General features: G+C 37.7%; 1 protein-coding gene across 1 annotated transcript in view; it reads left to right on the top strand.

The window, feature by feature from the left end:
• KLHDC10 (kelch domain containing 10) overlaps positions 1-12711 on the top strand; it is a 55894-nt gene that overhangs the window by 26806 nt on the left and 16377 nt on the right. The window contains exon 3 of the mRNA XM_037165800.2: positions 11862-12083. Coding sequence (XP_037021695.1) covers positions 11862-12083 — 222 coding nt within the window. The remainder of the gene's footprint in view (positions 1-11861; positions 12084-12711) is intronic.

Raw genomic sequence — 12711 nt, 5'->3', positions numbered from 1 at the left:
GAACATGAAGATGCTGTGGGTTAGCGTCACTTACATTAAAACAATACTTACCTGTACTTTTGAAATTCCCCCTTCCAAGACTCTCACTTTGGGAATCCTCTACATTACCTCCATTGATACGGATTGAACACAGTTGCATGGGGCTTCTTTTCTGCCCGCCACTGGATTGTTTTACTCAATCCTGTGTCTTCTCTAAAATATATTTCTACCAATTAAAATTGTGTGGTATAGTGAAAACAATGACTTACCACTGATGGACCTAACACACCCATTTTCTTTTCCATACTTCTCAGATATCACTGATAATGACAAGACAGACACATGAAAAAGAATAAGTCATAATTCTATTAAAAAATGGAAAAGGGAGGCTTTGAAGCCAGATTACCTAGGTCTGAATCCAGGTTCTGCCATTTACCAACTGTGAGACTTCGGGCAAGCTACTTACTCTCTTTTTGGTCTCAATTTCCTAATTTGTAAAATTAGGATGATGATATAATAGTATCCACTTCTTAGGGTTGTTTTGAGGCTCAAGAGAGATAATATGAGCAAAGCATGTTAGAAGAGGTTGCTTTTTTTTTTTTAAGAGTTTTTCCATTTTAGTCAGTGTTTTACATTTAGGCAATTCATGTTAGCTATCATTCTTATTATTGCTATTATACCAGAAAATTGGTAGAATTTAGGGTAATAGAAAGCAGTTGGAATTATAATGATCGAAAAATGAGAACAGAATAAAATGCAAGCTCAAATAGGTGCTCCTGCTGCATGCTGGAAGTCAGGAGAATTTCTTAGGCCCCTTTTCTGAAACTCTAAGCTTAAAGTCAGTAAATGCAGAAGGAAGGAGGAGAAGGTTGTGGGAAGATGAAACATCAGAGCAAAAAATTAAGAGACTTTCTAAAACAGTTATTTCCCCTACTCCTGCTCTCTCTTCATATAAAGAGCTCTGGCAATGCCATTAGTACCCAGGACAGAGCTAGAAAACAGCTCTTTAAGCAAAGGACGGCATTTGCTTTTGGGGGGGGGGTGTGGTGATAAGCAGTGCTCTCATCGACCAGGGCCGGAGAGCGGGTACAAGCACAAACCAGAGCTTTAGGCAGTGGACCTCCATAGTGGTGGATGAGGGGGGTCCAGTGGGGAAGGAAAAGAAAGGGGACCCCATCAAGGATTTGGACCATACCATTAAAGGACTATGCCATCAAAATGGAGCCTGCCTTTGTTGGCAATAGTAAAGGAAACTGCTTTTTCTCCGCTTCTGAAGAGAAGAAGCCTGTCAGTGTGCCGCTTCCCTGCAGAGACCCACAGTCAGCCAGATCTCCCATTGGAGGACTGGAGACAAAGTGACACAGCTGTTGAGGAAATTTGTACCTTGACAATCGCCAGTCAACATAGCCCTTTACTTATTAATATGAATAAGTGATCAAAGCCCACTGGACATTTGCAGGAAACTAGACTTGAAAGACTAAGATGAATGAATAAAACAGCTGACCGCAGTAGAAACAGAGGTAATGAAGAAGCAGATTGGAGCTTTAGGAAGTTCTGATAGTGGGAAGTTTCCTCAGAGTCAAGAGTAAATTGGATCCATAGATAAAAAAGCAGTTTTTTTTAATCCATAGATAAGCTGTGGAGAAAAAGGAATAATTAAAGAATTAATTTTATATTGAAGATGATTGCTGAAATAAAAGTGCAGTTGGGGGCTTAAATAATATATAGGTTTAAGGCCAATCTTCATGAAAATAAAGGAAATACGCAGTCCATAAAGCAAGAAGACCAAAAAAGAAAATGCATGAGAAAAATTACACTTTGAAGATCATTCCATGTGATCCACTACCCATTTTCTAGTTATAGGAGGAAGGACAGCAGAAGGGAGAAAATAAATGGATAATATTTCCCTATGTTGAAGAAAGACTCTGAGTTTTCAAGTATAAAGAGCCCACTAACAAGCTGGAAAGTGAAAAAGCAAATAAACAAAAAGCATCTGCCTATACATTGCTGAACTATTATGATTCCAGAGATAAAATACAGGTTACATAGAAAGACTCAAGACTAAGAAGCAGACTGGTGTTGCGTTCCTCAGCTGCAAACCAGTCTGCTTTCCGTGTTCTAAGGAAAATTATTTTGAAGACAGAACTGTGTCCAGCTTCACTAATGTTGAAATAGGAGTCAAAGTAAATAGGAACTCTGAAAGTTTAGGACACACAGCCTTTTTGAGAAAATTACTCAAAGAGGTACTCCTGGTAAAATGAAAAATAAATCAAGAAAGAGGAAGGCTATGGATATAAGAAGCAGTAGTGTGCAAAGAAACAAACAGTAAAACTTAAGGAGTTACATCTAAATGGACTGTGAAGCCTAGTGTAATTGTTAAGAAAAGATTTCTGAATATGTAGAAGAATACTATAAATATATGTATGTATGTATCTATCTAACATTCTGGAACTAACATTTCACGTAATTTAAACAAGTTGTGGGTAGGGAGAAAGTAAAACCGCTAAAGATCTTTTAAATTTTTGTTTTGGAATTTATAGGTATAGTATGTGCTTATTAAAATTCAAATAATATGGAAATACATAGGGTGAGAAGTGAATATATCTCAAGCATATATGTAAATTTGTACAATTTAGTAAGAAAAAGATGGACATTTGAATAAGAAGAATGTACAATATAAAAGGCTGGATCAGGCAGTTCTCAAAAGGGACAACCCAATTGGCCAGTAAATATGAAAAGGTGCTCAACCTCTTTTGTAATGAGAGAAATACATATTAAAACCAGAATGAGAAAGGTCTACAAACCCACAGGAATTGCTAAATTAAAAATGCAATACTAATACTAAGTATTTTGTAAACAAAAGTTTAGCCTTACCTAGTAAAGGTGAAGATTTCCATGTGTTTTGACTCAGAAATTCCATTTCTAGATTCTACCCAACATATGCGGGCCCCTCTGCATCTGAAAACATGTGCAGAAATGTTTACGGCAGCATTAGGAGCCACTGATTTGAAGTAACCAAAGTGCCCGTATGTACAGCATAGACTGGATGCCTTGTGGTATATATTTATACAAGGAAATAATATTTGGCAATGGAAGTTAATAGGCTACCTCTACCCCTACCAAAGTGGATGAATCTCAAAAACACCAAATTGTGAAAGAGCCTAGAAAGAAAACATACTATATCTTTCTGTACAAATACATTTCAAAACTAGGTCAAAGTAAACAATACTGTTTAGGAATGCACACATGTATAATAAAGCTATTAGAAGAAAGCAGACTGGATGATCATCGTGCAAATCAGGGAGCTGGTTTCCTCTAGACGTGAAGGAGGTGGGACGGAGGGCTGTGATCACGAGGAGCGGGTCAGAGGTGAGTCGGGTGCTGGCAACACTCTTGTTTTTTGACCTGGATGATGATTATTTTACCTTTTAAATTGTTAAACTACACATTTATACTTAAGTATGCTTTTATCCATGTGTTATATTTCATGGTAAAAGAATTAAAAAAGCAAAGGTCTCACTTCACATCTTTACTCCTCACCTTATTCTCCTTTCCAGAGCTAACCACCATTAATAGCCAGTTTATTTTCAGATGTGGTTTATTTTTTCATAATGTTAGAAAAATAAAAGTTTTTGTTTTTATTATGGGTTTTAAAAAATTATTAGGGTTAATGGGATGTAGATCTTTTTAGGAAAAAGAAAGAAAAGAGAAAGCTTGATTATTTCAGTGAAATCAATAAAATGGAAAAATGAAACAAAAAGAAAATGATGAAAAAATATATATATGAAGGCAGGGATAAATCTAAAAACAAATCAAGATAGAATTGGGTTTATCTGTGGAATGTATGTAGTTTACTACTATAATAGGTTGAAGGAAAAAGCGTGATTGTCCTGATATCAAAGAAAGCATGTAAGAAAACTTGATATCAGTGTGTTCATTTTGGTTAAAATGCATGAAGCTGTACTCTTAATGATAGATGCATTTTTCTATACATTATGTTTTAATAAAATTTTATTTTAAAAACTATAACATTCCTAGTAAGGAAAAATTATAGGCATCCAGAAATAAAAGAAAGTTTATTTTACTGATAGACTATCTACAAGAAACCAGTAGCAAATACCATATATAATGGTGAAATATTACCAATATTCTCATTAAAGTTAGAAATGAGAGAGCAATGTCCATTATCATCGCCATTGTTCAGCCTTATCTGGAGGTGTCAGTCAATGCAATAGAAGTTGAGGAAGAAAGTGAAAGGCACATATGTTTGAAAGAGAGCTGAAAGTTGTCATTAACAACAGATGACATGATCATCTACTGTAAAATTCAAGATAATTAGCTAATGGTAAATTAGCTGGAAAAACTTGCAAAGATTAATTACTTTTTTATGTATTAACAACAACCAATTAAAAGTAAAAGAAATTCACAATTATATGAGAATTATAAAATACTTAGAAATAAAAAACAAAACAATGAAACTATACTGATGGATATAAAAAAAAAAGGATAAGGTAAGTTTGCTAGAGATTATGTTCCTTCATGGGTTGTCCCAAATGAAATCCCCAAGGAACTTTTTAAAAATTTGATTCTTATTTTGACATGATTCCAGACTTACAGAGAATTTACGAGAATGGTAAAAGATTCTCCTATAGCCTTCATCCAGATTCCCCAAATGTTAACACTTGAGTGCATTTCTCTCCTCTGCCTCCCCTCCCCGTTTTGTGTGCATAGCACACATACACACACGCATGTGCAAAGTCTTCTGTCTGAACTGTTTGAGGGTGAGCTGCAGACATGCTGTCCTTTACCCCCAAATGCTTTAGCATCCGTATCTGACAAATAAAGATACTCTCTTGGGAATTAATACTATAAAGAATGGATATATTAACCCTAGTGTCTAATTTATAGACCTTATTTCAGATTTTGCAATTGTCCCAATACTGCCCTTAATAATAAAGAAAAATCCCAGATCAAGTATGGCATTCATTTTTCATGTACCTATAGCTCTGGCACTGATATTTTGGAACAGTAAGACTAAAGAAGAAGGGAAGAGAAGAAGGGAAGAGAAGTTATATTGTAAAATGTCCCTTAGTTTGTCTCACGTTTTCTCATGATTACATTCAGCTTATGAATTTTGGGTAGGGACATTACTGAAATAATGTGTCCGTGTCATTGCACATGAGGTGTATGTGTCCCGTTATGGTGATGTCAACTTTGATTACCAACTTTGATTACCAGGTTAACATGGTGTCTGTTCAAGGGACTCTATGGATTTTAACAAACTCATTCTAAAACTCATTGCAAGATGAATGGAACAAAATACAAAGTTTTTGAAAAAGAGTAATGGCCTTGGCCAGGTGACTCCGTTGGTTAGAGTGTCATTCTGATAGGTCAGGGTTGTGGGTTGGATCCCCAGTCAGGTCACATGTGAGAATCAACCAATGAATGCATCAATAAGTGGAACAGTACATCCATGTTTCTCTGTCCCTCCGCACTTCCCACCTGCCTTTCCTCTCTAAAAAAAATTTAATATAAAAAAAATAACACAAAGGGGAATTTGCCCCACTAGATATTGGTAGATAATTCAAAACCATCGTGATTAGAACCGTGTGGTAATGGCATAGGGATCAGTAAACAGACAGTGGAAGTGAAGACAGCCCACAAGCCCACATCGTGTAACCTGGCAGAGTGACCCCATCTCAAGTGTGCTTTGCTCAGCTCTTGGAAGGAACTCAGGATAACACCAGAGTCTTTCAAAGTAAGTTTCTTTCATTGCTGCTACCTTAGAAATAAGATTGTTCTGCCCTGAAAAGCAAAATCTTTACACATGCCTCTTGTGCAGGGTAGGAGACACTTACTTAGTCAGGAAGTAATATGGGTGCTGGTGTGAGTGGATTGCTTTTGCCTGAGCAGTTTGGGCTCTGGGAGCAGTAGAAAGGCCTGCCTGCTGCTGGTCAGGGGTGGAAGCCAGTTGGTGCCGTTTTCCGTGGCTTTCCTGTCCAGGCTTCCAGGCGTACCACGGAAGATCTGTCTTCTCAGGTGGAGGTCATGGTGGGTTTTATGTTCAGAAGGAAGTAACCAGGTTAAATTAAACTGGATTTATCCTTTAGGCTACCTGATATTTATAACTAGTTAATACTTTTAGTGATGGAGGTTTTAGTTTTTTAAGTGGCCTCCAGAAATGTTTAACAGTGCAGTCTAGAGTCTAGAGTCAGTCAGTAATAGACTTGTCAAAAATGTTATGTACTGCTTTATCTGTAACTTATTACGTTGAAGATCTCATGATGTTGCTTTATATTGACTGTATGTTCTTAAAGAGCAATCGATTTTGTGTGAAAGGTGATTAGATCCAGATATTGGAATTTTCCTAATTCTACTCGAACATATCCATTTAGTATATGATAAAGGTGCCAGTCCAATTCAGTGTAGAGAGGTGGCTTTCCATTAAGTGGTTTCGGGCAACTGCCCGTCCTTCATTATTAATTAGAGCCCTACCTCATACAATATATGAAAAGAAATTCTAGATGTAATCAGGTTCTGGGTTTAAAATTCAAAACTATAACATTACTGGAAATAAGTAAGAATATAATTTTATAATGATGCAGAGATAAGTAAGATGTAGAACAAAGGAGCCTTTTTCCCCCTTTGCCTTGGAGCCTTAAAAGAAAAGATTGAAAAATTCAATTACATAAAAATCTCCAGGACTTCCGCCAAGATGGAGACGTAGGTGGAACCACCTTGCCTCTGTGCACAACCAAATCTAAGAACAACTATTTTTAACAACAATAAACACAACCAAGCCACACAGAAAATCGACAATACGGAGTCCAAAGACAACTAAATGCTCAGCTAAACCGGTAAGAGGAGCAAAGCCAGCAGCGGAGCAGGTTGGCAAGAAAAAATCCCCTGGTGGTGCGCGGTGCGGTGCGCAAGCAGCCGAAGGCGCTGATCGAGGGCTAGCTACGGGAGCACACAGGGAAGAGGCGCATCTGCGTGCAGATAAACCAGTGAGAAGGGAAGCCTGCGTGGGGCAGCAGGCTCGCACAATTCCAATCGGATAAACAGACCCGGGGCGAGTGGTGTGACTGGACGGACTGGGCTAGCGGAGAGGACCGCCATTTGCTCCCTCTCTGACCACGCCCCCACACACAGCGTCACAAACCAGCGACCTGGGTCGCCCCATCCTGGTAAACAACTAAGGCTTCGATCCGCTTACTTAACGGCACGAATAGACCAAAAATGGCTCTAGGACAACTCAGAGCCCCAGAACCGATAGATCTAAGCGATGAAGAAATAGCCAGTCTTTCAGATGCACAGTTCAAAACACTGGTTATCAGGATCCTTACAGAACTGGTTGATTTTAGTCACAAATTAGAGAAACATATGGAAGCTAAACTAATTGAAATGAATGGTAATAAAAAGAAAACCAATAGTAATGGAAAGGAAATTGGGACTCAAATCAAGGGAGTGGACCAGAAGGAAGAAAAAAATGATCAAACAGAAAAGAATGAAGAAATAAGAATTCAGAAAAATGGGGAGAAGCTTAGGAACCTCCAGGACATCTTTAAACATTCCAACATCCGAATTATAGGGGTACCAGAAGGGGGAAAGGAACAGCCACCAGTGGAAAACTTATTTGAACAAATAATAAAGGAGAATTTCCCCAATCTGGCAAAGGAAATAGACTTCCAGGAAATCCAGGAAGCTCAGAGAGTCCATAAAAATTTCCACATGTTAAAAGATGCCATAAATAAAATTAAAAGAAAGAAATATAATAAATAATTTCTACAAATCTGGGAGAAGGCAACCCAAAGATAGAAAAGTGGGCAAGGGATATGATCAGGCAATTTCCTGAAGAAAAAATGCAAATGGGCCAATAAACATGTAAACTGGTAAAAATGAGGGAAGTGCAAATTAACCTGGCATCAGTTTAAATTCAGTAGGCTGGCACAAATTTAAAAGGGCACGAAGAAACAGGCACTTCCATACACCATTGCCGGGGATATAAATTGCCCAGTCTTTCTGGAGAAGAGCGTGCTCTAAAACATTGCATCTGTAACAATTTAAGTGTATATTCCTTTGACCCAGAAATTCTGTTTCCAAAAATACTCAGACACTTGCATATGAATCATGTAAAGGACTCTTCATTACCCTGTTGTAGTAGTGAGAATGTTGGCAGCAACCTAATCCTCTGTCACCATATCTCAGACAGCTAGGTTCTCCTTTTGGGCCAGAAACTAAAGCCCATTTCCCTGGGTACTGTAAGTTCCTGCTTCCTCCCGGGGTACAGAGCGAGTGTCTGTGACATGTGACGAGCACCTGGAGAGAAGACAGCTCAGCCCTCCATCACAGGTGTGCTTTCCCTCAGCTGGCTGTTCCCTTCTGAATCTATCGGTTCAGTTTTAATTTTTGACTTCTGCATTTTCTAACGGGAATCCCTGAATCAGGTAACCTAATTCTGTGGGTGATTTTATTAGTAGCAAGTATGTTTTAGGGAAGTGAGATCTACACATGGAGAACTTAGGGGAGGGTTCAGAAAACTACTCAAAGTAGATAAACCCAATTTCATTTTGGTCAAGGTTGATGAACCTATACCCCACATAATGAAAATTCTTAGTCTCCATGGCATTAGCCCTGAAAAATTCCTATGATTTATTCAAAAGAAAATTTAACTTTCTAATATATTAGTCTCTCTTGGGCTATAAATATGTACAAAAATATATCTAGTTACTGACTAAAGAGAAAGAAGAGTTACCTCTTTACCCCCAACTATAAGATTCCTTGATAGGATGTTTAATATTTATCAAACATTGATTAGATGCTCTTTACCCAGCATTTTAATTTGCATGGATAATGAAATTATTTACAAGCCAGCAATTGAGCCAAACAATCACAAATATTATATGATCTGCAAATTTAAATTTTTCTGTAGCTATTTAAAAAAGTAAAAGACAGGTGACATTAATTTTAATATTTTTATCTCACCCAGGATATAAAAAATATCCCTTCAGCATATATTCAATATAAAAATCATAATTTTACATTCATTTTTGGATACTAAGTCTTTGAAATTCAGTGGGTATTTTACATTCGAAGCCTATCTGAGTTTGGACCAGCCTCATTTCAAGTGCTAGGTAGTCCTTTGTGGCTAGTGGCTGCTGCATTGGACTGGACTGTAAGTACCAGAAATAGTGACAGTCTCATTATTGTGTCCCCGGAACCTATCACAGCACCTGGTACGTAGCAGGTGTTCAATGAGAATTTTAGCTTAATGAGTGAATGGGTAAATACAAGACTGTCTTCACTGATTCTTCAGCCTTCGATCTATGTGAGTCATATGTGTCACAAAAAGTTGGCAATGAATTTATAATAGAATGTCTTCTCTGCTGTACGACCCTTTAGAGAAAATCCTAGAATACACTGTGCCTTTTCATATTTGCCCAAAAGCAATTTTTAAAACTACCTCTTGGCTCCAGATAATAAAGTAAAGCGCATTATAGAGACCCTTACTAGAGTTCCCATCTGTTGATTGTAGCAACTCTGTAATGTTTTTTCCTTTACATTTGTCTTGCTAATTCTTAGAAACACGTGTGTTTTGAGAAGACCATTGCCTAATCCAACCCCATCCCCAAAATTATGTATCTCACAAGCACAATAATACCACGTCCACTGAGGGCTGTACATTGTTTTGATTATACCTGTCACTGTTTACTTTGACTTAAGTTAAAACCAAGAAAACTCCTTGAATTTGTTTTATATTTCCAACTGTTTTAGGCATTGTGGGTGATACAGGAGAATTATTATCCATGATCTTTACCATTAGAAGCTTATAGCCTATTTGGAGAAGAAAACATTAATGAAATGAGTAGAGAAAAATTAAATTTGTAAATTTGTTTAGTGTTTCTGTGTGCTTTAAGCTTGGTAGTTGAAAAGATAAATGCAAATACATTCATCTTTCCTCACATAACTCAGAGGTGCCTGAAAAGATACATGTATAAACCAGTAAACACTTTCACATAATAGCAAGTGTAGTAACTGTGATGAGGAAACTGAGACTCAGTGGGGGTCAGTGACTTGCTCTAGGCAGCGGTTAAAAAAGAACCTGGATTCAAACCTTCAAACCTAGACATTGGTAGGAGCCCCTTGCTCTTTCTTCTACACCACACTTTCTGCGTTTCAAGATTCTTAAAAGGAGAAACTGAGTTCTTCACTTGAGGTAAATCACAGCTCAAGAGTAAGTTTTTCGATTATAGTTTACCTAATATTTTGTTTATTCATGTATTTACATAATTATGGTATAATCATTAATAGTATATTATATCCTAATATTTGACTGGTAGGGTACTGAGCTGTAAAAGCTGTAGGCTTTTTCCCCTCGGCACAATTAAAGGCATTTGTTCAGTGAGTGGTGAGCAGCGGGAGTCCTCAGGTACAGTCCGGCTGGCCATTTGGAGGTATGCTGTAGAGGCATGCACGCAGTGTGAATAGACCAGTGCTTATTTTCACTTAGTTGATTTTTTTTTAAATGAGGAAGAGCTGTATGGGCTGGACTTGGAGGTGTTCTCCCACGAGGCATGGAAGGGTAGGTAGACCAGGCCAGGGTCTGAGGGAAGGACTTGGCTTCCCAGGCAGAGACAAACTTAAACAGGCAGGAGTGTGAGAGGTCAGGACAAGACTGTCTTGAAAGGCTCTAAATTGCTGGTAGAGAACTTTGTACTTGAGCAATAAGGAACCATTAACGACTCTCAGACAGAACGGGTAGATTGGAGTTGATGATTCGGTGATTCATGGTTGGTTCGTTTTTTAGTTTCCCTGGATCTGTGTGATTTCTTTTCAGTGCTTGTTTAAAAGCACACCCTAGGAAGTGGGATTATGATTTAAGTTACGTTGGTAATGAATGTTTATTTGTATAGAGATGTTTATTAGGTGTCCAGCATTGTGCTAAATATTAATTAACATTATACCAGTATCTACTCTTAATATATGAATGTAGATAAGTCTTTAGGGTAACAGTCAACTGTAGCAGATTCTTACTCTATCCAGTTTGTATTTAAGCATCTTTGGTTTTGCGGTTATGTAAGGGTTTGTGTAGACTGGCATTAAAAATTATGAGGGTAATAGAAATAATGTAAAGTTTTAGGGATTTTTTTACTCTAAAATAACCCTAAAATAATTTTAGTGCATTGGTTGACAAAATTTATACTTTAGAAAGCTTTCAAATATAAACTGTAGAACTAGCTTTTCTGAGTGGAGAACTCTCACTCAGAGCTCTCTGAGGTGAATGTAGGAGCATTTTTTGTTAACTGACATAATGTCTGGAGCAGTATTTAAATTCTACATTTTGCTGTAACACTTTGAAAACCAGTTTTTAAATTAAGTTATAGATTATGGAAAAATCATAGGTTTTATGTGTTTGTATTTTTATTTATACATGACTCATTCACATTTGTGATTATATTTATGTAGTTTTCTAATATTTTCAGTTTAATTTAGTTGGCCTGTGTTTTTTTCCTCCTCTAAGGAAATAAGAAAAGTTATTCTTTTAGCTTTGGGATTATTAAACCCCTTCTCCTTCTTTCCTTGAAAATTCTAAGTTATCAGCCATCTTCCTGAGTTGATAATGCTATTTTGCCTCCCTTGGGAAAAACCTTTTTACAGTTGTCGAAATCTGAAAGTAGTCATATGAAATAGAAATGAGACCAGCTCCTTGAAATCTTAAGTAGTGTGTGTGAATGTATAAAATAACCTAAGCAAATAAATAATATATCCATGTTATAAATCTTCCCTGATCCCCTTTTTAAATCTAAAAAGATTGTTACCAGATTTTGTCTGGCTTTCAGTCTGCTGGGCCATCTGTGGGAAACTGTGCTGTTCTCTCCTAGGCCACAGACCACCACCAGCACGAAGCGGACACCGCTGTGTGGCAGACAACACCAATCTGTACGTGTTTGGAGGTTACAACCCAGATTACGATGAGTCAGGAGGGCCCGATAATGAAGACTATCCGCTCTTCAGGGAGCTCTGGCGGTATCATTTTGCTACAGGAGTATGGCACCAGATGGGCACAGATGGGTACATGCCCCGGGAATTGGCATCCATGTCACGTGAGTGCAAGCACGTTGGAACTTTTGACTTTTTGAAATGTCTGAGAGGTCCGGTTCAGTGTCACATGTTCTTTGTTAATAGTTTATAATAACACCAATATGATCAAACCCTGTTAGTGGAGGTAGACTTTTTACTATGGCAATAATGTAGCATGGTGATTCAGAAGCACTGGGGAGTTGCATCGTCCTGAGGTTGAATTTGCTGTATATCATTTCTTGCCAGATTATTTTTAGCTTCAAGTTCCTTAGCTGTGAAATGGGATTAATGATATCTCAGAGGGTTCAACAGGAAGTATGATGTATATGCTAGGCAAAGCGTAGAAGATCAGAAAATGGGGTTTATAATGATGATATGTTACTAAGTAAAGTACTTCACACATGGTATCAGTTTAATTCTCATAACATTCCTCCAGTGCAGGTGCTAGAACTGTGGCCATTGCACAGATGAGGAGACTGAGGCTTTAGGGAAGCCCTGTGTGTAGTGGCTAAGAGTGCAGGCTCTGGAGCCAGACTGCCTCAGACTGAATCCCGGCTTGGCAGGGTTCCTTTGAGGAAACCTTCAGCAAGTAGATTAAAACACTTACCACTTCTGTTTCATTGTCTATAAAAATGGGGGCGATAATAATAA

The sequence above is a fragment of the Artibeus jamaicensis genome, unplaced genomic scaffold, assembly GCF_021234435.1.
Source record: "Artibeus jamaicensis isolate MK-2021 breed Jamaican fruit bat unplaced genomic scaffold, CSHL_Jam_final scaffold_3307, whole genome shotgun sequence".
Classification (NCBI taxonomy): domain Eukaryota; kingdom Metazoa; phylum Chordata; class Mammalia; order Chiroptera; family Phyllostomidae; genus Artibeus; species Artibeus jamaicensis.
The sequence above is the reverse complement of the archived record's forward strand: the minus strand, read 5'-3'. Positions and strand labels throughout refer to the sequence as shown.